Source organism: Sus scrofa, chromosome 1 (genome assembly GCF_054392235.1).
Source record: "Sus scrofa isolate SSC_HxYL_T2T_F1_AM1 chromosome 1, Sscrofa_HxYL_maternal_Yorkshire_Landrace_v2.0, whole genome shotgun sequence".
Lineage (NCBI taxonomy): Eukaryota > Metazoa > Chordata > Mammalia > Artiodactyla > Suidae > Sus > Sus scrofa.
This window is the reverse complement of record NC_139383.1, coordinates 203516387-203543750: the sequence shown is the minus strand read 5'-3', so window position 1 is coordinate 203543750 and position 27364 is coordinate 203516387. Positions and strand designations below refer to the sequence as shown.

The 27364-nt window shown below is 41.0% G+C and overlaps 1 protein-coding gene across 12 annotated transcripts in view; it reads left to right on the top strand.

Annotated features, from left to right (window-relative positions):
* The window catches only part of AGBL1 (AGBL carboxypeptidase 1), a 1231135-nt gene that overhangs the window by 1084105 nt on the left and 119666 nt on the right, over positions 1-27364 (top strand). For 5 of the 12 annotated variants that reach the window (XR_014820433.1, XR_014820427.1, XM_084983101.1 and 2 more), the window contains one exon: positions 3868-4722. The exons of 5 other annotated variants lie outside the window; for them this stretch is intronic. Coding sequence is in view for 5 of the 7 variants with exons in the window: in XM_084983101.1 (XP_084839227.1) it covers positions 3868-4072 (205 nt within the window). In the remaining 2 variants the exon portion in view is untranslated. Of the gene's footprint in view, positions 1-3867; positions 6004-21690; positions 23076-27364 lie in introns of those variants that run through there. 2 more of the 12 variants (XM_084983077.1, XM_021062610.2) reach the window with 2 other exon arrangements.

The window sequence follows — 27364 nt, the reverse complement described above, 5'->3', positions numbered from 1 at the left end:
CCAATTGCCTTTGAGTCTTCTTTATACTCCATATATTTCTTGCTGAGACTTTCTATTTCTTTATTGAGATATTCAGTTTTTTTATATATGTCCATAGTTATTCAGAGGAACTTATATGATGTCTGTTTTCAAATCCTTGTCAGATAATTCTAAATTTGCATCATTTTGCTGTTGGCGTCTATTGATTGTCTTGGTTCTTGGTAGAATCAGTGATTATCTATTGAAATCTGAACATTTGAGGTATGCTACAAGACTGTGGATCTTATTAATATCTTCTGTTTGAACTGGGCTCCCACGGCAGCACTCAGACAGGAGAAAGTGAGAATGAAATTCTAGGATCTGCATTAGGCTCCACTGACAACCAGGGTGCTGAGGGCCTTTTTACTCCTGGGCATTGGCAAGTATTCTAGCTTCCTACCAGACCTTCACTAGTACTGCTCTGGATAGAAGTGGGAGCACCTGGTTACTGCTCTCCACTAAAACTGGTAGAGAATGGTCTTGTTTCCATTGGTCTTGTTGGCATTCCAGGCTCCAAGCATGGCCCTCTCTGGTATCAGTGGGTAGGAGACCTCATTGTTGTACATCAGAGATAAAAATGTCTGGCTCTATTCTGCCTAATCTAATACCCCTCAGCATTAGGGAGAGAAGGGGATTTTGGACACCTCAATGAAGTCTGATGAGAGTAGAAGCCCAGATTTCTCACTTTTGTTGGCAAGATAGGGGCAGAGCCATTGTTTTTCCATGGAGTTTGGTTGGAATAGAGCTATTATAATTCAAAATGTGTCTTTATTTTTTTGCAAGATTGCTCCTTTTCTCATCATTTGGCTAAAAAGAACATGCTCTTATTGGGGCCCTTTTTGTCTGTACTTAGCATTTCAGACTTCCAGCTTTTCCAACCCCAAGGCTAGAGAATATGAGGCCGAAAGAAAACCCAGGGAGCATACCACCATATTGGCCTTTGGATCCCAGCCTGGTTTGCCTTCTCTCCATATTTCACCCACATTTCAATTATCTTATGTTTGTTAATAGATAATATCCAGGGAGAATTAATTCTCTGTTCAGAAGTGGAAGTTTATGACTATGCATTTTAATTCTCTATCTCATCAGAATACTTACACTGCATTCAGTCAATAAGTGAGAGACATAATTAGGCTATTGTAGGGAGTTCCCATTGTGGGTCAGTGGGTTATGGACCTGACTAGTATCTATGAGGGTGTGGATTTAATCCCTGGCCTCTCTCAGTGTGTTAAGGATCTGGCATTGCCAGGAGATGTGGTGTAGTCTTCAGATGCAGCTCAGATCCGGTGTTGGTATGGCTGTGGTGTAGGCCTGCAGCTACAGCTCTGTTTTGAGCCCTAGCCTGGGAATTTCCATATGCCATGGGTACAATTCTAAAAAGACAAAAAAGGAGACCATAAAAAAAAGATAACTTAATGAATGGGAGAAAATAGTTTCAAACAATGCAACTGACAAGGGCTTAATCTCTAATATATACAAACTCATACAACTCAACAACCTAAATGTCCATCGACAGAGGAATGGATCCAGAAGATGTGGTACATATACACAATGGAATGTTACTCAGCCATTAAAAGGAAAGAAATACTGGCATTTTTAGCAACATGGATGGACCTAGAAATTATCATGCTAAGTGAAGTTAGTCAGACAGTGAGACACCAACATCAAATGCTATCACTTACATGTGGAATCTAAAAAAAAAGGACACAATGAACTTCTTTGCAGAACAGAAACTGTCTCACAGACTTTGAAAAACCTATGGTTTCCAGAGGAGACTGGTTGGAGGAGGGGGATTGGGCTGGAGGTTTAAGATGGAAGTGTTAAAAAAATTGAGTTGTGATGATCATTGTACAACTATAAATATAATAAAATTCATTGAGTTAAAACAACAAAACAACAACAACAATAACAACAACAAAAGAACAGCCTAATAACTTGAATGGAGTAGGAAAGGGCCAAATCTCTGAGTGGCTGGAGTGTCTTCTGGAAGGAAGGCAGGGCCTTGTCAGGGGAAAACTGACCCAGCTGTTTACTCACGGTCACCTGCCAACCAGACCCTTTAAGAATGTCCTGCCCACCAGTACTCACATTGCATTAGTAAGCCGGGCAAGTGATTGCAAGTTACTGAATTTGAAAAGATGTAATGAAAATTATGTTTTAGAGAAACTACTAGCAGTGCCAGTCTGGATGGCATTGCAATAGCTATTGCAGTAACCCAGGTGTGAAGCAACAAATCTCAGTGTGCACTCCTCTTCAACATCATGTTTCACCATTTTTTTAAGTACCCATGGTAGAGTGGGATTATAATTTGTTGATTGCTTTTATTTCAGAGTACTCTTCTAGATTACATCCATGTTTTTTCTCATTTGGTATTCACAACAGCTCATGAAGCATTATTATTGCCGTTATGGGAGGTGAAGGAATTCTTTTTTCCAAGATCCCCCCACCAGGATTAAAACTCAGTCTGTTGACATTGTACAACATCGTCACCTCAGTACCTACCATGGTGACAGTTGAGTCACAGACACTCAGTGATCTTGCTGACTTGAGTTTGTATTGTGACTGGGCAAATCTTACCTTCCTTTATTCAACTACTTTATCACCCCCAATTCAGCCCATAAAATATGATAACAATTCCATGCTGTGATGCCGTGGAAATAGGATTAAAATTTCTTTCCTTTCCTCTCCATTCAGGCAGTGTCCCACCAGACCTTCAACTTAGGGTACTGAGAGCCTGCAGAGCAAAGAGCAGCTCCTAACAGCTAGTGGACACTTAAGAAACAAGCCTCTGATTCATTTCCTGAGCTAAAATGTAACCATGCTGCTGATTACCCATTTTCATTGTTTATGGTGAGGCAGGTAGATGAACAGCTCTGCCTGATTTATGAAGTGCTTGCCTTCTATAAATCACAGAGTAGAAACCCAGCACGCTGCTAATCCTAATTCGTTAAGTCCTAAGTAGGGAGTGATTAGGAAGTCTTCAGGAAAGAAGGCACCTCATGCTAATGAGGAAGATATACATTTCCTCAGGAGGAAGTTTCTGCTGCTTACAATATATGGTCCAAGCTTGTTCTTCATTCTTATTGCCTCCTCTGTCTCTTTCTAGTCAACCCCTGTGCTCTTCCACTTGTTAATTAACTGGAGGAAGGGAGGCAAGAAGATGAGGAAATACAAACATAGTTGAAAGAGGGTACCATTCCCCACTTTTTCTCTTCTTTAATTTTAACTTGGATTCATTTTTTTTAATTCCAGTAAGCCATTCATCCTGGTGAAGTGTAGCTATGTAACATGTCTTACAGTGCTATTAGAATGGGGAACATTAGGAATTTTGAATCTCACCTTCCTGAATTCTAGGCCCACTCTTTCTGGGCATTAGTGACATGACGGCCTCAGATACTCATTGATAGCCTTCTCTGATTTTTCTCTATGAGTGCAAAGGACACTGAGAATGTTAAATACGTAAATGAGGATGCCCATATCTCATGATTAAAAATCTGCTGAGTCCACTTAGAAATGCAGACTCTGCTGGCTGAAGAAGAGGGGATCCCACAGATTTAAGAGATTGTCTTCCTCCATCTCAAGGTAGTGGTAGAGCACCCAGGGTACTGAGCATGCAACACACTGAAAGGAGCAGGGGCTCCTGATATTAAAAGTCAGCGAAGATAATCCCCACCCTTCTTTCCAATCAGTTATAAGTGTTCCTTTCTTTGGGTAACTTCTCTTTTCATCTCCCTCTCCTTTCTTTCCATCTCCCTGTTTCTACTTCCCTTTCCCTTTTTTTTCCCCTTTTCCCTTCCCTCCTTTCCTCTCCTTCCTTTCTTCTCCATGTTTTATGGGACCTCATGGCAGATGCAGCAGCAGTAGCAGCACCACTTCAGAACTGGATGATGAACCTCCCTGCCTGGAGGAGATTGATTACAGTACCGACAGCAGCTCAGACCAGGAAGGGAACTTCTCCGAGCTGGACCGCCAAATCCAGGAGTGCGCTTTCAAGAAGGATGAGGGAGAGGAAGAAGAGGAGGGGCCAGGGCAGGAAAGAAAAGCCATCTCATAACCCCAAGCCTCATCAAGTGTTGTGCCTCTAACTATTGGATTAGCTGCTATGTTGTTGCTTTACCATCAGACACACAAAATTTTGGCCATATGAAGTCAACCACTTTACATCCAGATTTTGTCCTAGTTTTGTTATGCCTAGAGAGTGGCTGCTTCTTAATTACAGCACTTTGCATATATAGTTAGGTGGCTTTTGGGGCCCATGCATGTTGTCATTATGCTAGAATAGAAGACTTTTCAAGACGACTATGGATCCTCTGAAGACTGTTCGGAGCTCTTTTCCATTCCTGTGCTTGAAACTGGAGGAGTAGGAATTGGACTTTCTTCATATTTTCTCAGCCAGAATTCTAAGTGATTAAGTTGTTCTATAGATGAGTGTTACCCCCCACCCCTGTTGTTTCCTTACTCTACCATTGGAGCAACTCATCCCAAACCCTGAGCCCCACAGAGACATCAGGAGTCCTCAGAGGGTTTTCAGTTGCTTGGTGATTGATCATAAAGGCTGTATAATCAAGTAATCACCTCTAGTTGATTTTAATAGTATACATTTTGCAGATCCAGTATAAGCCAGGAGCTGTCCTAGATTCTAAGGGAAGGGGCACAATGTTGAATAAGATATGGCCATTGGCCTTAATAAATTTGAAAATCCTATGAAATTCAGACCACTAGCCATGATCCTAAGAGGCCACAAGGCATGGTGGGCAATTCATTCATTTTAAAATCAGATATATGTGGCTCATATCTTGAAGCTGGCAGTTACTTGTTATGAGAACTCAGGCAAGTAATTAAATCTCCCTAAACCACAGTTCAATGAAGATAAGTGTATCTATATCATAGTTATTGTGAAGATGAAATGAAATAATATGTAAAGTATACAGTTTGGCACATGGTAGACACTCAACAACATTGGCTTGTTTTCTGCCTAACACAGGCAGAGCATTCTGTGGATGTATTCTCACCATTAAAAAAAAAATCTATGGAGTTCCCGTCGTGGCGCAGTGGTTAACGAATCCGACTAGGAACCATGAGGTTGCGGGTTCGGTCCCTGCCCTTGCTCAGTGGGTTGACGATCCGGCATTGCCGTGAGCTGTAGTGTAGGTTGCAGACGCGGCTCGGATCCCGCGTTGCTGTGGCTCTGGTGTAGGCCTGTGGCTACAGCTCCGATTCGACCCCTAGCCTGGGAACCTCCATATGCCGCGGGAGTGGCCCAAGAAATAGCAAAAAGACAAAAAAAAAAAAAAAATCTATGGAGTCATATGGTTGGGAAGCACTCTCTTCCTGGAGGGGATCAGGCAGAGAGGTTGCATAGGAGCAGAGCCTAAGAGGTTGGCATTGCTTAGAACAAGTGAAAATGGAGCCACATCCTTCAACATACAGATAGAAACAGTTTAAAAATTTGAAAGATGAGATATCCAGGGCCAATGCAGAAAGAATGAGAGGAGGCATGGAAGGCAGATTAGAATGGAAGATAAAATGGAGAGAAGATGTTAGATCAAATTTATGTTCATCCAGATACCGGATATACTGAGTTAGAATTAAGCTTGGCTATGAGAGATGGAAAATTCAGAACAGCAGTAGCTTTTGTAAAATTAAAGTCTATTTATTGCTCATGTGGAATCTAGATATAAGCAGGCCAGAGCTGGTATCTTGAGTGCATGGTGTCATGTACTCAGTTTCAGCAGCTTTCTACCCTTTCAGGTATTGCTTTTCCTCTTGGTCTAAGATAGCTGCTGAAGCATCAGACTTTGCATCTGCATCCCAGTCAGCAGTAAGAAGGACAGAAAAGAACATATTCTCTGTATTTCCAAAACTATGCATTATGCTTCTGCTCAATCTCACCATGCAGTGGTGAGAATACAGGTAGCTGAAAAAGAGGTTTAAAAATGTAGTCTTTATTTGAGGTAGCAAGGCTAGAACTTTTAAATTTTAATATTAAGGGAAAAGGAAAAAATGCATATTGGGGATCAAATCAAAGAGACTTTCCCCGATACACCTATCACCAACAAGAGATTTTAGAAAAAGAATAATTTCAGGTAAAACTCATAGTCCACAGTTCTAGACCAGCAAAGAGCCTCAGGAAAAAAAAAATGCTGTAATGTAGCCCTGAGGCATACAAGAAACTTATGGCTGTGCTGTGATTTTTGAAATATTTATTATTATTATCCCTTAGTTTTCCAACTCCCTTTCAAGTTTCTTTGCCATCATTCAGAAATCACAACTCATTCTTTGTATCAAGGCATTCAGGTTTCTGTAATATGCACAAAAGGTTTAAGGGAAATAATAAGACACTGGATTCAAATCCAAGCTGGAAGCATCTCTTAACTTTACCGACATTCAATATTTCCACTCTTAGAGGATGGCATAATGCTTCTGTTTTTTTCATTGCTTTGAGGGTCAAGAAGATAATATTGTTGAAAATGTAAATGGTGACAGGGATGGAAATTATACTAATTCAACATCACCAAATCACATCTCTGCTCAAAATTGCTTATTTATAATGTTTCTGAGAATATGACCAGGGCAGGTAAATTCTATGTGGTATGTTCAGGAAAAGCCAGAAACATAAACTATTGATTCATCTACATAAAATATATATTAATTACCTGGACTCACTCTGTGTCAAGTTACTGAAAGCTTAGAGGAGAGATGGACAGTAAACATTTTATTTTCATTCAGTGGCACATGGCATTATGGAGCTATGCAAATGTGGATTCAGAATCACTTCATCTAACAGAGGCAGTGGTGGTGCAAAAAGTCTACCCAAAGCGATGATAATTTAGTGACTTTTTTGAGGATGTGTAAGAGTTCCTGGTTATAAAGAAGAGGAAGGACACGCTAAAAAGTGGGAAGAGCTTGTGCAAAGGCCCTGTGGTAGGTTTGGCACTAGGAATAAAATGTCCAATGTAACTGATTTAAAAGATGTACTTCTATGTGGGCAAAGGAGATGAGTGACAAGACAGAAAATCAAAAAGATATACATGGATCAGATCAAGCAACATTTGTCATTCCTTGATGAAAAGGTCAGATTTTATTCAGAATGTGCTGGAGGGAGACAAAGAATTTTCAGCAGAGGCATGGCCAGGATAGATGTCTCCATGTATACATCATCCTTCTGAACCACTTATGACTGATTGACTGTCACCCTCACTGTGCTGGTTGCTCAGTGGTCTGAGAAGTACACTGCGTGTGACATTATCATATTTGAAGAGCAGCAGGTTTGGGATAAGGTGAAAGATAAGGAGTGCAGTTTGGGGCCATGTTGAGTACTGGGTTCTATGAGATGTTCAATTGGAAAAAGACTTCTCCAGAAGTATATCAGAAAAATATGTATAAAATGAGCTATATACAGTGAGCTTGAGGACTTGGGTGGAAGTCTTGAGTAAATGAGCCCAGGTGCCAGCCAGTTGGAGGAGTTTGCTTGGAGGGAACAAGATAGTGGGGAGGAAAGCAGACTTTCCTCCATTCCTGCTGGGATGGAAGGCCATTCTGTGTCACACCTCACCCATCTTCAGTCTACGGGTTGGGAAGGCTCATCATAGGTCAAGCACAGAGGGCCCTAGGAGTGGCTTTTCCAGCCTGGCCAGACATGTGTATTGCTGGCCAAACCACTATGGTAAATTGTGCTGAAAAATGTTCTATCGAACTCGGAGCCAAATGAGATTATGCAAGAATTCCGATGAGTTGTAAGCTGTAATAGGAAGCATATGAGGTTCAAAATGTGCAGAGAAATTGTATCAAAAGAGGTGATGTGGGGTCCAGGCCATATGCATGGCAGTTGCTGTCTGGGGCTCTGCACGGCTGAGCTAGAACAGGGGACCTTCTTCACCCCCAGGACAGTCATCAAGGGTAGAGAAACATAAGACTTCTTGTGATTTCCTAAGAGTCATGTTTCCAGGATCCCCTAAGCATGGAATCTGCTGTCTCTTCATAACACTTCCCTATAAGAGTCCTTTTGGCTACTTTATAGACTCAGGTTCTACCATTCTCCATCTTCAGGTTACCATGGAACATGGCCTCATCTTATCTCATCATAGTTGTCTAAGCACATGAACATACATAAAAATACATGTACACACACACACACACACACACACACACATTCTTCTTGAGCCACATATCTACCTAAATGCTCTCTTTGAGTTTTTAAGTTTTTTCTCATTTTCCCTCTCTCTGATAAGCATCTTTCATTATTTCATCTAAGGTATCAAGACCCAGTTCAAATATCACTTTTCTTTCCTCTCCTAGTCACCCTGAGTCAAGTTAAATAATTTCTTTTCTGTGCCCCCAATGCACTGTTTATACATTCATTTTATACAATGCTTGCCATTTACAACTTTATTCATGTGTTTTTTTACAGCTCCTGGCCTGTTTTTTTACAGCTATTCCCACTGGCCAATGAATAGAGACCTCTAAGATGCATAGACGACCTGCAATTATCTTTATATTTCTCCCCACACCTGGCATATTTCCTGACACATTAAACTTTCTCGAAAATGTATCTCGCCCCAGCCTCAAAACAGGACATCCAATGTCTCATTGAAACCCCATACATTTCCCTTAAATTCCTCCATTTTCCATCTCAAATCAGAGGGTGTGTTATAAGAAGGGGAAGTGGTTTCATTAAAACATCATCGAGTACAAGTACAGCCCAGCCCCTCAAGCTGATTGTTGTCATGGAAGACTGTTCCCCATGTGAGGCGAGCATCATAAGGGCAGGGTGGCCTTGTCTTTCCTGGATTGTACAAATATTTAGAGAGAGCAGTGAGAACAGAGGAGTAGAATCTCTGCCATTTTCACCAAGGTGCTCTGGAGCATAGGCTCACTGTTGAGAACTGGCACATGATTCCATGTGCATTGTGCCAACTTGGCTGTCTGGGTGCTTCTTTCAGTCCCATCCACTGGCTCCAATTTCTTCTGGGTTTCCAGTAAAAGGACACAGAGAACATTCAAATGTAACCTGATGGTTGAGTTACAAGCTTGCGTCGCATGTTGCCGACACAAGTAAGATCACGTTACTCCCGAGGGAGGAGGAATTCTCAGCACAGTTTCCATTGCCTGGCCTGAGCAACTGAGCTCTAGAGTCAGTGTCATATTCCCAGGGGAGCCTCTGCCTTCTGGCAAGAAAAGGTTCTTCCATGAAATGCCTGGCACTAATCAGCCTTGTTAGAGACTCAGAATAGAAACCTGTGGAGGGGATCTGGGTATTTGCATCCTCAGCAGAGTGATGGATTTGTTTGACCCTGTTGGTTCAACCCAGCCCTGCCCCCTAAAGGCTCTAGTCCTGGAAAGATACATGGTTGTGCAGCCTGCGTACTAATTGTGCAAGCTTTTTTTGGACAAAATAACTCATAAGGTCTGGAGTCTGCTGCTGTCTTCCCAACAGATGTCCTCCTCTGTTTGTGTTGTAGTTTGGCTCCATGTGTGCTGCGTGCCCGAATGATTCTTGATAAAAAGTGCTGTTTAGAAAAAAGGAACTGCTAAAAGGAAATTTTTAGATAAAAATGGATTGTGTTACAGCCTTTCTATGCCTAATAATGAAAAAAGATTCAACTGTATACAGCTTAAAATGATCTGTTACACACATTCCAACACAAAAGAGCTGAAATTGAGTTTGATTCCCTAAATACAGACAGACATACACACACACTCTAGATAGATAGATAGATAGATAGATAGATAGATAGATAGATAGATAGATAGACAGACAGACAGACAGACCAGCCCAGGACTTTCAGAAAGAAAACAAAGCAGATGAGGAAATGTGTCTCCTCAGACACATCTTTTAAAGACGGGGGTCGGGTCGCCAGGTGATGATTTTTCGCTGTTCTATCACACAGAAATTGAAACCGAGGCCTTTGGGGTAGAATGTGAGACCGTCTCTCATCAATATATGACATGATCTGGCCTTCTAGCATGTCTATATTTTGAGCCTATTCAGGTCATAATGAAAATGCATCCAGTTCTCTTTGGAAGAGAATGCATATTTGTCAGAAAAACACCGATTTAATCACATTCTCTTATCAGAGCAATGAACTATTAAAATCCATGGAGCAAACTGGTTATTCTCTCTCTCTCTCTCTCTTTTTTTTTTTTTTTTTTTTTTTTTTTTTTTTTAGGGCCATACACAGGGCATTTGGAGGTTCCAAGGCTAGGGGTCTAATCAGAGCTACAGCTGCCAGCCTACACCACAGCCACAGTAATGCACATCTAAGCTGCATCTGCAACCTACACCACAGCTCACAGCAACACTGGATCCTTAACCCACTGAGTGAGGCCAGGGATCGAACCCAAAACCTCATGGTTCCTAGTCGGAATCATTTCCACTGCTCCACGAGAGGAACTCCCAAACTGGTTATTCTGATTAAGAGCTTCTGGGAATCTTTGTTGTCTTTTGTAGAGCCTCATAGGATCAAAATGATTTCTCATGAGCAGGCTTGTATCGTGAGACCCCCGTGACAAAATAACATTAACTAAGCACAGTTCTTTGGAGCAATTCAGTGAAGGTGGCTGAGTGTGACCTTGGTCTTTGAAGGTCCTGGGGAGAAGTAGCATTGACATCAGTGTTGGACCAGCTATGGGACAGAGTGAGGAAGCTGAAAGCCTGAGAGCCCTGTCCTCAAGGGTTTGGAACCTAAATGAATGCATGCTCTTGGTCAGAATACTATCAACCAGGCCCCACCCACATTTAATTCTGAAGAAGTTATTATAGAAGGTGTCAGGAAATACCAGCCTGTGCTCTGACTCTGCTCATAGTCACTCATTTAAATTCTCGTGACAATTCTGTACGATCAACAGGCATTATTAATGCCATTTTCCCAAAGAAGCTCAGCACTATATAAAGGGACACTGTTAGTGAGGGATGGAGATAGAATCTACTCCCAGAGGGTAGATTCCCAAGACAAGCTCCTTTTTCTTCCTTGGAGGAGACAGACAGGGATAGTATATAACAGCCAACAGTTACAACTAACGTGGGTTCCACATGAATACTTGTCACGTGAAATAGTCTGATTCCATTGCATTTGTCATATGTAAACCTCACAAACCACCCAACTCTGTAAGATAAGCCCTCTTCTTATACTCATTCTATAGGTGAGTTTGCTGAGGGCAAAAAGTCAGGACTTGTCCAAGATTATACAGCTGCTAAGTAGCCAGATGATGATTTTAACCCAGGCAGCCTGATAGCTAAGCCTGCACTCCAAGGGAAAGGGACTCTTCCAAAACCCTTAAGGGGCTTTCAGAGGCCATGGAGAGATTCTTTGTCTTTAGAAAGATGTATCATTGGGTTTTTTGCTGGTTTCAATACTTGACTCAAATAGAAAAAAGCCTGTACTACTAGTATGCCATTATTATATTATAGTACCAGTAGTGTTATACCGGACATCCCTGTGTAATACTCTACTTTAACCTCAAACTCAGCAGGTTCAATGTCAGAGGCTCATTATCTCCTCCCTGCAAATCCTCTTCTTTCCCTTCATAAACTTGACCATTTTGATGAGAATCTGCTTCTTTGTGTGCCTGAAGCACAGGCCAGTGTCTGACCAAGGCAGGCGCTTAATGCTTCACTAAATGGATGGATTTGCCAGTCTTGTCAAGCTTTTCTGGGAATCTGCTAGTCTTTCTTCCTGGTTCATATTCACCTGGGGTTCAGCAACAGTTTCCTCACTCTGCTCCTCATCTTTTGGCTTTGCCTCCTCTCCAGCCTTTTATTCTCATGTAGACAGATGATACTTGGAATGAAAACCCGTTTCTATTTCTGCTGCTCCCAACCTTTCAGTGGCTTCCCATTTCCTAAGGATACAGTGCTAATGGAACTTGGCCCTTGAGCCCTTCCTGATCCAGCCACTGACTTGCTATCTGGTCTCCTTTCTTAACAACAAGCCCCTGCTGAGGTCCTAAAAAAAATTTCTTCTGATTTCCAGAAAGCACTTTGCCATTTCACACTCTCTGCCTCACCTATGTGCCCAGTTTCATTCACTGTATTGCTTAGGTGTAGTCTCTTCCAGGTAGTCTACCTTAATCTGATTCTGAGTTCCCATAGCACCTTGCAGAAACCCTATCAGAGCTTTTGTTGCAAGGTTTGTTTGTGGACTTTCTGTTTCCACCACCAGACTGTAGATTCTTGGACAACAAAGGTGCTTTTGCTCGCTGCTGTATATGTAGGGCCTAGCACTGTGCTCAAGACATGGTGGGCCTTCATTAATTACGTGTTGAAGGATGGAGATCTTCATTTCCAGTCAAAAAGACTCCCAAGAATGACCTCCTACCCATTGCCTCAGTAACCTATTAAACATGGATAGCAGAGCAGCAGGAAACTGGGGCTCACATGTGGCTGGCACACTCAGAGCAAGGAAATATCCAGGAAAAATCTTCATCCCCTGGTCGGCCCATCCTCCAGCTCTGTGATTTTCTAGAAGCAGTTCCTTTTTTCCTCCAAATGGCCTGTAGAGGTCAGAAAAGGGCCTTGGTTTCTAATCACAGACTGTCCTCTGCCTCTATTAGCATTCACCCCGGGTATCTATAATTAAGCAAACCTAGGCGCTGCACATAGGAACGGAAATGCATTGACTTTAATAAAACAGAGTGTAAGACAACTTTAGATTGACTCCAGCCTTGTTTATTCGCACACTTGTAATTCTGCTTTGGTATATTCCCAGTCAAAGAGACCATTGTCCTGGGAACTGAAGCGTGGCCCTCTTCATTGCTACTGCAGCCTGTCCAAGGAGGCAAGCCGTACCAGCTTACTGCCCCTGGTTCTCGGCAAAAAAAAAAAAACAAAAAACAAACAAACAAAAAAAACTGTTTTCTGTATTTCTTAAAGAAAAACAGTAACAAGTAGGATATATGGGTACTGTGAAAGGAGCTCCCACTGATATTCTAGCTTTTTTTGTTTTTCATGAAAGTAAGTGCTTTTAGTGCCTAGAACTATGTATATATGCATATATGGAGAAGGCACTCTGATCGCTACACATATTTTAGGAATTTCATTCCATAAATGATTCCCTAGCACATAGGAAAGCGCATAAGACTGAAAAGAGACTGGGGTTTTAGGTTCACCATTTGGGGTCTGACTCTGTCACTCTAAGGGGATGATTCTGTCACTTTGGGTATGATTCTTTAATTTTCTGGGTCTCAGTTTGCCTACTGGAGAGGAAGGGGCTGAGCCAGGTGAGGGCCAAGGTCATGTCTATTTCTAATATCCGTTGCTGCTGTGCTGGCCACCGTGGGGAATGCCAGCAGCCCCTGGGCTCACCAGGAGGGTGAAGAGGCAGCGTGAGGCAGCTCACACTAGCTCTCTGTCCCCAAGGGCCCCGGGCCAGGCTTGCACAATGATCTTTTCAGAGCCTAGAATGATGCTGTTGATACCCTGCCAATGCCTATCAGAATAAAAGCTTCCGAAATCAGGGCTAAAAATAAAAAATAATGAAACAAAGTGACAACATAAACAGGAAGACCTAAAAGTGGAGGAGGATGAATTGAGTCAGCAAACAGGGTGGGGGAAGAATCTAATTTTTTCTCCTTTGCAGCGGTGGGCCTGCTAGAGGCTCCAGAGATGAAAGTGCTCTTAAGAATGGGAGCGTGATGCCACCTGGGACCTCTCCGCGGGCAGGCGGTGGAGCAGAGAGCCAAGGTGCGGCTACTTTCTCAGGCTCCTTTCCTCTCTGCTGCACAGTCATCCGCCCACTAGTCCCTGACTCTTTGTTGGGTATTCAAAGATGGGGCTTTTTAACAGTGCCCCTCCTGTCACTGGATCCCTGCTTGGGCCAGTGCCAGCTGCCCTCACCGACCTTGTCTCTCAGCCTTTGGGGCCCAGCTTCCTCTTTGCACACCCTCAGGATTTCAATCAAAATAACCTTTGGATCTGGTGACTGGGGGAGAGATTGTATAAGAGGGTTAGGTAGGGAAGGGTGCTCGTAGTTCTTGAGGACATTTCATGTCCCAGCCACTGGGCTGGGGGAGGTGCATTCATGCAACATGCAAGGAGACAGAGAGGGGTCTCAGATTATCTACTGAGGGAGTTAGTGCATGAAAATCTCTGCATACCCTGTCTGGACACTTCTAGTTCTCACTGTTGCTAAGGGTAGAGGTCCAGAGCAGAGGGGACTTTTATCTAGGAAGGTAGCTTAATGAATGGGGGAGATATGCAAATGGGAGTATTGTCAGGTGAAGGATAGAAGCTGCTTCTTCTGAGCATTAGATAACAACAGAGATCTGGGGCTTGCATGCTGGCAGAAAAAGAGAAGAGGGAGAAAGAAGACTTCCCAACATGGCCAGACACCCAAATCCATGGGAAAAAAAAAAAAAAAAGAGGGCTGGTGGGAAATTATGACTTAGAAAAATATTGACATCTGGTGTTTAACCCATTTCCTGTTCTGTGGGGTCTAATTTCACCCCATCCCTAGGCCCTCAAAACTTTAGTGGAAGTTAACCATCCCAAACAGCAACATTTTGAATAAGGAAGATGAGAAGATTCATTTTTGATTAAAAAAAAGACTCTGGGTAGAGGTTGTCAAGGAGAATTCAAGGAAAGCAGGAAATCAGAAAAATTTGTTTCTAGGGCATTCCAGTTTCCACACTCTAGCTTGGAAGCTTCACTATTTTGTCTATGAAAATGGTGATAATAATCATGATCATAATAAAATATAAATTACCATGGTCCCTTACGGTGCACCATTTCTTAGTCACACCATCCCTGTGAGGTCAGTAATAATCATTGTCCCTATTTTGTAGATGAAGAAACAAAGTCCTAGAGAGTGTGTGGGGAGGAAGTACCTCGGACAGAGGCAGGGTTAGGATGTGAGCTGCATCCCCTCTCCTCCCATGTTCTCTGTGGTCCAAAACCTCCATAAAAAGAAGTGATCTTCTCTGGCAGTGAAGCTTCTTTCTTCTTTTACCATCTTGAGGCAAACTTGTCTTTGTGCTTTCTTGCTCAAATTCAGTTAGACATCCATCTGAATTTCAGCATCTTAATTTCAAATTTTGTCAAAACTTACACTTTTCCCATGTACCTGTTCACCTTAATTTTGCTCAGCCTCCTTCCATATTCTTAGGTGAACATGCTGTGTGACCTTCTGAAGGAACCTCCCACTGGGTTGATTGTGGCAGGTGCCAGTGTGTGTGTGAAACATGTAAAGAAGACTCCAATGTTGAGGGCAACATTTTAAAAGTAAACAACATGAATTGCAAATAGAGATTAAGTGAACATCATTGAGGAATATGGCCCCATACAAATAAAATTAGGTTTGAGTTGGAATTAGCAGGATTTTCATTAATGGGTTTGCCGTGGGTCAGGAAATGATTGTTCAGGTCTCCATGAGTGTTCTGAACAATATAAGGTGTTCCCAGTGGCTATATTTTTGTCAGAGTTCTATTTTGTAACCACCCTGGAATAAAGGTGTTAGAGTTCATTGTGAGCTTACATTCAGTGACCTTTGAGCACCATATAACCACTACGTCAGTTCAAGAGATACTCAATTTACTTTAATCCAGGATCTCTGATCTCCAAATCTTAAATTATCACTGCTTCTTAACTTCATCTAAATTCTATTTAGCAATGCTATAAGGGAGCCAGCCCCCTCAACAAGATGACTTAGCAAAGAGCAATGGGAGAAACAATCCTTGCCCTGCTAACATCTCCCATATCCCCTGGAAATGGGTTTCCATGTTGTTTGGCATAAGTCAATGGTATTCCACAAAGACAGTTTACCTGAACCTTGCTAATCTTCTGAATGTTATTGTTCTTGTTGTTGATTTTTTTTTCATAACTGAAGTGACTGTATGATGACAGAACCAGAGGTAACATTAAAAAAAAAAGGCAAGAAAAGTCAGGACTCTGAAAGTTAAAAGAAAGTCAACACTCAGATCCCAGGATGTTCAATGATTAGCTGTCCACCCCCTTACACACACACACAAAATGCACATTCACACTTTGCTTCCTAAGGGAAAAAATACTCATATAGATCAAGAACAAGATGGAAACTTCAAGGACTCTAATTTGGTGACCACTGCAGGTGGTAGAGTTTTCGTGGTAAGAGGAAGCAGATTATACATAGAAGTAATCAAGGCAACTTCTCTCACAGTGCTTTATAATTAATGTCACAATACTTTTTGCCAGGTAACACGGCAAAGATAATATGGCAGGGATGTCTCCAAATTAGGAAGTGCCCTCACTGTCAGAAGTCCCAGTGGAATCAGAATGGGACAAAGGAGAAGGGCCAGTAGGGACTGCCTTACTCAACTCTGCTATGGGTCTCAGGAGTAAAGGGAAGTATCATGGGTGATGTCAATGACTGTACCTTAGCTTTATGTTGTTTAAAAATACATAAACACAAATTTACTGGTGTAAATCAACATTCATTCATCATTTCACAGTTCTGTAGGTCAAATTATAGGAAAACTCTACTGGATTCTCTGCTAAAGGTGCCCCAAAGCTGAAAACCCAAGTGTCAGCCAGCTTGGGAGTTCTTACCTGGAGGCTCAGGAAAAAAAAAAAAAACAAAACAAAAAACCCCCACAAATTTGCTTCCAAATCAGGTGGTTGGCTGATTCCAGTTCCTATGGTGTAGGATTGAAGTGCCCATTTGCTTGCTGGCTGTCAGCCAGGGCTGTTCTCAATGAGGCTGCCTTCAGGCCTTGGCACATGGAACCTCAAAGCCAGTAACAGTGTGTAGAATCCCATTCATGCTTGGATTCTCTGATGTCTTCTGCAACCAACTGGAGGAAACTCTAGGCTTTTAAAAAAGCTTCTGTGATTAAGGTAGGTCCACCCTGGTCATCTCCCTTTTGTCTTATGGCAGAATGATCAGACAAATGAAATTTTATCATGGTTACAATGGGGGAGAATTATACAAGGCAGATCCATTGGGGTTCATTTTATTTCTTTTTATGGCTACACCTGCAGCATATGAAAGTTCCCAGGCTAAGGGTCGAATCAGAGCTACAGCTTACAGCCTACACCACAGCCACAGCAACACAGGATCAAGCCATATCTGCAACCTATGCTGCAGTTTACGGGGAATGCCAGGTGAGGTGAGGGGTTGAACATGCATCCTCACAGACACTATGTCAGGTTCTTAACCTGATGAGCCACAATAGGAACTCCTGCGAAAGATTTCTTAACCATGACTCCATGATCCTATTTAAAAATGTGCTCTCTTGGGAGTTCCCGTTGTGGCAAAGGGGAAACAAATCAGACTAGTATCCATGAGGATACAGGTTCCATCTCTGGCCTTGTTCAGTGAATCAGGAATCTGGCATTGACATGTGTGGTGTAGGTCACAGACACAGCTCAGACCCCACATTGCTGTAGCTATGGCGTAGGCTGGCAGCTAGATCTCCGATTGGACCCCTAGCCTGGGAACTTCCATATGCTGCAGGTGTGGCCTTAAAAAGAAAAAAAAAAGGGAGTTCCCGTCGTGGCGCAGTGGTTAACGAATCCGACTAGGAACCATAAGGTTGCGGGTTCGGTCCCTGCCCTTGCTCAGTGGGTTGATGATCCGGCGTTGCCGTGAGCTGTGGTGTAGGTTGCAGACGCGGCTCGGATCCTGCGTTGCTGTGGCTCTGGCGCAGGCCAGTGGCTACAGCTCCGATTCGACCCCTAGCCTGGGAACCTCCATATGCCGCGGGGAGCGGCCCAAGAAATAGCAACAACAACAACAACGACGACAAAAAAAAAAAAAAGAAGACAAAAAGACAAAAAAAAAAAAGAAAGAAAGAAAAAAGAAAAAAAAATTAGACCTAGTTTTATTCTTCTTGCATCCAGGCTGGGTTATGAACATGGGACCTGGAGGTGTTTAGGGCAATGGGATAGGATACAGGTAGAATGAGGCATGGCATGCTTAGTTCAGCATGGTTCTGACTGTCCATGACCTAGTCTTCTGTGAAGCCTTACAGGCAGTGTGCTCTCCTGAGGTTTCCATCTTGTAGTCAATGCCTTAGCCAGTTACAAAAAGTGTCTTCCTAGTGTGCTCCGTCCCGATATACCTTTCCAGACCAGCTGATTAGCTATAACTGCTGAGGGGATTGAGTTCAGTGAAATCTTCACGAAGTAGACTTACCACTCTCATGTTCCTGAAGTTCCTCTTCTCACCTGAACTGAAGGCTGTCCTGTGCAAATGCTCAGGTCTATGTGATAAAGTAACTTAATAAACTCATGCTTATGCCATACAGGCTTATTTAAAAGCATCTATGTTCAGCCACAAGGGGAAACGGAGGTAATTTTAGAAGTTTTCAATCTTCCACTAACTCGGTTACATGATTTTGGCTTAGATGAGATAAGTCCTTAACTATGAAATTAGTTTATAATCATAAATTAGTAAGGTTAATAAATATGAAGTAAAGTTGATTTTATAGTAGTATTTTATTTTGGAATGCCTTAATATAATAAATAATGGTATTAATATTGGAAATCCACCAATAAAAACATAGTGAAAGAATATAGTTCATAAAACAAAAGGCATAACAAGAAAGTCAAAACAAGAAAAAAAAACAACTAAAGCAGAAGACTGATAACACCTAATAATTGTAGTTATAAATGTAAATACTATAAATTATACCACTAAGTGGCACAGAATATTAACTATGATCAAAAAGGAAATCTAAAACTATTTTTCATTCATTATACAAAACTAAATAAAAAGATCCATAATGAAACAATCTAGAGTGAAAAAGAGATAATGAGCAAAGACTTCTACGGAGCCTTTACCAATGAGAAGAATTTTAAGTGCAAAAATGGAAGTTTGGAATAAACATTTGAGCCAGAGAACTAGGTTTAGGGGGTTGAGAGAAATATTCTTCAGTTTATTATCAGAGCCATGATAGAAGGCCTGAATGGAAATGAGGAGACTTTCCAATCTGACTGGGGAAATTTTCCCAAATCCTGTGAAAAATAAAAAGACAGAAAATGCAAAAGGATTGGCACCCAGAGCACTGCAGCAGGAAAGAGCCATGGGCTTAAGGTCTGCGGGAGATGAACACAGTAACATGATCACTAGAGCTAAACATCAGTCATGAGGTGATGTACCCATAGCTTATCTCTGGCCCCTTGTTTCCCGCTTATACAAGGTAACTTTGAAAACATGATAAATAGGCAGAAGGGATAACTAGATCTGTTGAATTATGTGGGTTTAGAACAGATTAAAATGAATTGGAAAGACAGTCTCCTTCAGTTGTCCATATGATGCATTAGCTTGACATTCAAAGGCCTCTTAGCCCACCCCAGCCAGCCTTTCTAGGCTTATCTTCAAATACACAAGGCCCCAGAGCCAGCTTTCCAGCCAAAGTGGGCTATCCACTGTCTTCTCTGTCTGTACTGCATGTTATCACCTGCTCACCTTTTCTTGCCCTTCCCTGCCCTTCAAGGTCCAGTTCAAGTTGGCCCTGATCTGAATATCTTCTCCTATAATCCTGCTCACTCTGTTCTTCCATCTATAACCTCTTAAAACATTTATTATGCAATTAGTCATATTCTTTCATGCTCTGCTGATTGGCTATTTATCTCTTTTACCATGGTTTGATGCTTCGTGTGTGTCTGTCATTTCTCAGCAAGTACACTATTGTATTCCTGAGAACCAGGCCACATCTTTTTATAATATCATTCATTATTCAGCACTCTCTCATTTCAATTTGTTTATCAACATTATCTCACAAAATGCTCACTATAAAACTTAAGGTTAAGTATGATTTCCCTTGTTGTACAGACTGGATCATTGAGGCTTAGAGAAGCTCTAAAACCTACCCTATATTACACAGCTAATAACTGGCAGAATCAAAGTTTGAAATCATGTGAGTTGGACAAAAATATTCGACTTTCCTCAATAAGGGAAATATCATTATATCTTTATGGAGCTATCACTCCAGCTGATGCCTTAAAATAAAATATGCATTACATTTACACATACAAAAGAGATTTTCTATAAGTATCTTCCACTTATTGTACATGCTTAGCATGAAGTTTGTATGATTGTAGCAGGAGTATCGAATTCCCAGATTAAATCTAATGCCTAGACAGATGTCTTTTCACATGTGCATACACACATATGCCCCCACACACCTGCACACACATACATGGATGAACACACATACACAGATGTTTGTACCAGGATAGATTTGCTAATAAGTGCTGCTGTCCCAGTGGCACAATGGATGGTCTTCATTGGCAAAGGTGTGGAAGACTTTTAATCCCATTTAAGCTAGAAGGTGTGTAATCTTAGTAGGATATTTCAAGCTCAATTTTATTTCGAGTGCCCAGAGCTTATTGGTTAGGCTTGTGGCTAGCATATTACTCTGAAGTAGAGGCCTGTTCCTTGTGATATTAGCTTTGAAGGGCTCCTCTATTAAAAAGCTCTGTGTCGGAGTTCCCGTCGTGGTGCAGTGGTTAACGAATCTGACTAGGAACCATAAGGTTGCGGGTTCGGTCCCTGCCCTTGCTCAGTGGGTTAACGATCCGGCGTTGCCGTGAGCTGTGGTGTAGGTCGCAGACGCGGCTCGGATCCTGTGTTGCTGTGGCTCTGGCGTAGGCCGGTGGCTATAGCTCCGATTCGACCCCTAGCCTGGGAACCTCCATATGCTGCAGGAGCAGCCCAAGAAATAGCAAAAAGACAAAAACAAAACAAAACAAAACAAAACAAAACAAAACAAAACAAAACAAAACAAAAAACTCTGTGTTAATTCATTGGTTAATCATGATCCCAGAAAGTCTAATGAATGGAGAGATTGCTTAGCGAAAGGGTTATATATATGTTCAGGTTCCCATTTTTTTCCCCTACTTTGGAGAGAGAGAGGCAGAACATCTCTGAAATCTGTCGGCTTTCAGAAGTGGGAAGAAGCCTGACAAATAGAGAGGCGACTGTGGAGGGGAAGAAACCAGAGCCCACTTGCTCACAGGTTCCCTGAATACTTGACCTCACCTCTTGGCACCAAATATTCTACAAGTGGATAATAAAAATAATAGCATTTCCTTCTTGTATGGACCTCACACTTCAGGTGCATAAAGGTCATCTGGATGGCTTGTTGAAACAAAGTTCTGAATCCTATTTCTGGAGATTCTGACTCAGTTGATATGTGCTGGGGCACAATAATTTGCATTTCTAACAAGTTTCCAGATGATGCTGGTACTGCTGGTCCAGGTAACACATTTTGGGAACCACTCTCCCAACAAATATGAGCATAGGGCACACCAGGTGAGCATAGGAATATTAGGTCCCTTCAAGGAAATATATTATAAGGCTAAGAGTTAGGAAAATTTTCCTAACACCAAACCTAAATATTTTCTCTACTCCAATGTCAGTATTCTCTTTTTTTAATCTCAGAATGTCTATATATTCTACACATGCTCATGCTATTACATGCCTTGTTCTTAACAAGGCTAAGTTGCTGTCCATTAAATAGGTGGTGATAGGCTTGCTATCACTGATGAGAGCTTTTCTTCATTTCTTGATAGAAGAGTCAGTTGTCACTGGACCAGAGAGAAGAGTAGAACTCTAATCTATAAAGGAGGAAAACATTAATATCTGCTTCTTCTCTCCTCTGTTCCTTCTATTTATATTTTCCTGTACTTTCCTCTCCCTTAATTTTCCTCTCATGCTTCTCTTCTGTTACATTGTTCCCTTTCACTTCCTCTAGGTTTGTGAGTCTTTCTCTATCCTCCTCGTTCTCCTTCAGAAGTGAGTATGGGTGAGTTCATCACAGTCTGCCTTGCCAACTTCCATATCCATGACTTTATTTCCTCTAACTTTATCCTTGGTATGTATATCTTTTATTCTGAGCAAAATGAATATCATTAGTTCTGAACCTAGAAAGCTTGGCTTGAAACTTTCAGGCCAAGCAAGAGGTTTGACAATTATAACGACCTTTTCTGAATAGTTTAGTAACCTGCCTTATACACAACCTCTTTTGAAGAGCCTCAATGCGCATAGCTTGCTGTATCTGTGCCCAGTGACATCATGACCCTGAGTACAATAGATTTGACTCCTGATCCAAAAGAGCTTATTTACAGGCATCCCTTAGACTCATGAAGTGACCTTGTGGGAAAGCTCTATCTAAAGCCAACGAGAGTGCCCTCTGCTGGATGGTGACTTTCTAAGCCAATAAGATTTTTCCTTGTTGCAGAGTTTGACTTTGAGACACATACAGGATACTCATATAAAAGCAATACCAACAATAGAAGCTGAGGTGAAGAATTGCCAAGACAAAAAAAAATTTTTTTCAAGATACCAAGGCAAAAATCTGAAGGAGCATATGCCATGGGGCAACCACTATAATTTCTATGCAGCATTACTTTCTGAACTAGTGCCAGGACCTGAGTAAAGTTTTTCTCTCTCTAGGAAGCCTGGTTGTATATTATTATAACAAACTGAGATAAGCTAAGAATCTATGTTCTTATGCCTCAAAATGAGCTGAATTTATAAACACCAGGAAAAATTACTTTAGACTAAGATCTAGACAGAAAGCTATACTAAGTAGATGAGCTGTCGATAACAGAATCCAGGGCTGATAATGATAATCAGTAACAGCCATTGGAAACAGTAATTCAAAGTCCCAGTGTACTAGAAACTTCAATCATTGTATCTATCTGCCTATGACAGACCTTGAGGGCAACTGCTCCTCTCAAAGCCACTGAAGAAAAGACAAACATAAATGTGTATCACACAACCTCATTTGAGGCCTCCCATTAACATTGTTAGACCAAAGATGAGCAACTACTTCAAGACCAGCATATAAAGGGAGTTCCTGTCTTGGCGCAGTGGTTAACAAATCCGACTAGGAACCATGAGGTTGTGGGTTCAATCCCTGGCCTTGCTCAGTGAGTTAAGGATCCGGTATTGCCATGAGCTGTGGTGTAGGTCGCAGACGCAGCTCAGATCCTGCCCCACATTGCTGTGGCTGTGGTGTAGGCCCGCAGCTGTAGCTCTGACTGGACCCTTAGCCTGGGAACCTCCATATGCTGTGGGAGCAGCCCTGGAAAAGGCAAAAAGAGCAAAAAAAATAAAAGAAAAAAAAAGGAAAAGCAGCATATAAAGATATGTGGATTATATAGATATCAAATTTTATGCACTTTATGTAATTATAGCTCATGAAATGAAAATAAATCGTAACAAAAAATGAACCAGGCTAATCAGATCCCTGTATGGGCCATTTAAACTAAGGGTATTGAGATAATGCTTTAATTGGCTCAAGGAACAGCAGTTTTGAAAAGTCTCAAAGCAAAATTGAAGCCAGGATGGATGTTATGCAAACTGGCGGTGTAAAGACATTGAGCCTCTGTGTTGGCAGCATCTGCAATGCAGAAGAGAAGTAGAGCAGAGAGACAGAGAGAAGCAAAGACAAAGCACATAGCTCATGCAGGAGGATGAGAGAGAACATGGTCCAAGAGATGTCTTGTTTGTAGAAAGATCTTTCTGGCCCGGTTGTAATCCATGTCAATCCTGACAATAGATCTGGTTTTCCTTGAGACTCAAAGGTCCCAAGCTGCTTGACTGAAATTATTCAGTGAATGAGGAGAGGAGCAGGTATTTCAATCCAGGGTAGCTTGATCCACTACTTTTGCTTTTTCCAGGAGACAATCAATGTGTTCTGGAGTCTTTATAAATGTGGAATAAGGCATGAGTTTTAATGAGCAGTGTGCTATGTCACTCAATCTTTTTTTTTTTTTTCATGTTTCATGATGTGTGCTTGTGCACATGAATTAGAGGCTTCTTTTTACAATTTAACATTTAGAGTGTGCACCTCTGTCTCTTATATCCCAACCTCTTCTAATCACAAAGTTTCTGGCAATAAAATATTTCATTGGAATAGATGAACATAACAAAGTTTGTGCTTATATTTTATCTAAATAGTTTTAAATTAGAAGTTGATGGATGTTAATTTAAGCTGTATTAATTTATGAATTTCTTACAGTTCCCCTCCACGATGTCTGCCATTTCCTCTTCCCCATTCCACAATTCATGTATATTCTTTCTTATTTCATTTTCACTTATCACTATTCAGTCTTCTCAGTTCATGTCTTAAACAATTTTCTTAATAAGAAAATATCTGATGTAAATGGTAATATTAGGAAAACACAGTCCAGCATTTTTGAGTGGGGAAGATAAAATTTTGACACACTCAAGGTCTGCCCTTTGTGGCTCCGGACATAAAGAATGTTAGCATCAGATCAAAGAAGGAGTTTTTATACTACCTTTTCATAGGATAGTGGACAATGTGCAAAATGGGATAGTTGAATGTCATAATCCTGGTAAATGATCACCTTCTTCAAATACTAACTCAGATGTCTGCCTCCATCCATGCATTTCCATCGCCTTTGCCTGCGTGTTACCCACCAACACACAGAAATGAAGAGATTCCCAACCCAAAAGTCTCAAAATTATGTGAGAGCAGAGTCCAGCCCAGAGTCCAGAGGTTCCTTTCAGATAACCAGTTCAACACTCAGGAGCTTCTGAAATCCAAGAACTACCTGGTATTCCCACTCAGGCTGGTGAACTTTGAAGGAATCCAGAGTGCCAGTATATCACCTTTAAATAAAATTGGCAAACTCCTCAAAATAGCCATCTTTATGATTATCCACATTCATCTCTGTGTTCAACCAAAGCCCTATATATTATATTCACAGATATACAAAACATTGTCTCTGAACTCTGTACACTGGGAGATGCCTCTGCCTTGAGATCACTACATGTGTATCCTCAATTTCATAAACAACCTCTCGCTGGATAATACTTTGGCAAGGGTGTGTGTAATTTGGTTGTCATGAATTGGAACAATCTATTATGTTCTGCACTTTACTCTTCTCTATCATGCTTGTAAGGACACATACCATCAACTTTCTATTTGTCTTTTCCCAAAATCTAATAAAAAGATCACGAATAAATAACAAAACATAATATAATCAATGGCTCACTCCTTCCCATCTCATAGAACATAGTGCAGACCTTGCTGGGATGTGAATTAGGAGATGTAGTTTCTTGTTCCAGTTTAATTGCTGAGGGTGTTACTTTAGGCAAGTCATTTAATCTCTGAAAAACCCTCTAGAGAGAAAATAAAAACCCTGCCTTGGCTTTCACTTAGAACAACTCTAAACAGATGAAACAATGCATGTGGTAACGTACTTAACTACTTAATGCTATTATATAATCATAAGGGGTCAGCCTAGGAATAAATGTTTACTTAGAGGTAATCAGTTCAGTTTGACCTCTTTTTTAAACAAATATTTTCTCTTGTAGATAAATCTCTTCAAAAAAATAAATGATTATTGCTGCATAATTTTTGGCATCTTAGTGAGAGGAAACACGTTTAATCTGCTATGACATCAAATTTGTATTAGCTTTGCATTTCAGGATATTGGAATCTAAGAAATAATATGCTAACAAAGGAATTACCCAAGATAACTCAACAATTATTTTCATAGCACTTTTCTATGTGGATGTCTGAGTTCTTTAATGGAAAAAATACACCAACAAAATGAATAGCAGTGTTTTTTGATGTTGTTGTTTTGCTGTATTCTCTCCATGTTAACATGACTTTTTTTACATGCTTTGAAATTTTAACGTGTGTGTGTGTGTGTGTGTGTGTGTGTGTGTGTGTGTGTGTATTATGTGTGTGTGTGGGTGGTTGAGGGGGAGGACTCTGGTTGGAAACACTTTGAATTCTATTGGGACACATTTTCCTGGAGTTATTTGCTTCTTAAAACAAGTCAATACCATCATTTATAACCATAACCCTGAAGGCATCATAGTTGCCTAAATATACAAACAAAATGAAATGTGCAATTTGCAGAATCTCTAGCTTAGTACTTAAAATATGGGAGTTTCAGGGAAGACATACAAGTGAAAAAAATTCATATGTGATGTTTTCTAGTAATGTTTATGAAATGCCTATTTGTGGTTGTGTTTGGTATTTTAAAGGACAAGATAAATGTAATTGTGGGATCATGGAAATATATAGCTGGAAGGAATTTTGAATGAGTCTTATCTAGCTCATATAGGTTACTAATGGAGAAAATGAGGTTAAGGAGGATGAGTCCTGAGGTCACCCAGCTGGCAATCGTTAGGACTCACACACAGTTTTCCTGAGACCTAGTTCAAACTCCTTCCAATACATTCCCCTTAAGAGCCCTTTTATATCCACTATTGCTTGTGTATCATGTAAATTTCTCTAACATGCCTATGAATAACCAAGTAATATTCTAAACATGATGTTACAGCAAGAACAGACCTGACCGTTAACTTTAGCCTCTGCTGACACATTTAAAAGTAGTTAGGGGATAGTTGGCCATTATCAAATCATTCGATGAATGCCAGCAATTCAGATCTTTCAGGTTCTGAAATGGATGGCTGTGTGGACAGGTAGCTGATTGGACAGTATACAGGGCCTATGTGAAAGCTTGTAAAGAAACCTGTCAATTTCCTTCTTTCTGTATAGATCTGCATGGGAGTCAAGGCTAGAGAATTGTTACGAAAGGGAATTTCCGAGACTAACTCAAATCACAAGTCCTTAGACAAAAACAATCAATTAGGTCACATATAGTTCACCTCAGTGGCAAGGGTAGGACAGCTCTTCAGGGGCTGGACCTGAGTGTTGTATTTTCTTCCAAAATTGCTTTGCAGTGACATCAACTATAACCACTCCCCATTCTTCCGTTCTACTGTTTACCATAGAATGGCCCATTAGGAAGGTTTTGCTGAAGGCAGAAATTAACCTTTGGGAGAAACTTCCTTCCATTAAGTCTAGTTACATGAATCCAGACTGATTTTTCTTTCTGATGGGAAGATTTTTTTAGCCAGTGTTTAAGTGCTCTGGGCTTGACTGTCTATGAGAGACTTCCTGGTGGAAATGAAATTGTTAGTCAGCTATGGTCTCCATGGTGATTTTTTTTAAGGCCAAGTTTAAATCAGTCTTCTAAATATTGAAGCATAATTTGTGAATGCAGTTGAATGAATAATAGAATTATTGACAATATAACATTACCTTTTAATTCTGGTATTTGAAATTTTCCACAAACTAGCTCATAACTGGCCTTCAAAATGGTCTCTAAACATGACCTTAAGGGTTGCCTTTTCTTAATCATGATGTTCTATCCAGACAGCTGTGTTTTGTTTTGTTTTGTTTTTCCACTGTATTTTATATCTGCTTCCTCTAAAGAGCAGCTCTATTTCCACCCGTTCCCTCCTGAATTCTTAATACTATATCATTGTAATCCCTATTATTTTATGCAATTCATAGAACATAGGATCACTTGCTCTGGGAACTGATATGCTAGAAAGAACTCTAATTTGGGAGTTCCCATCATGGCTCAGTGGTA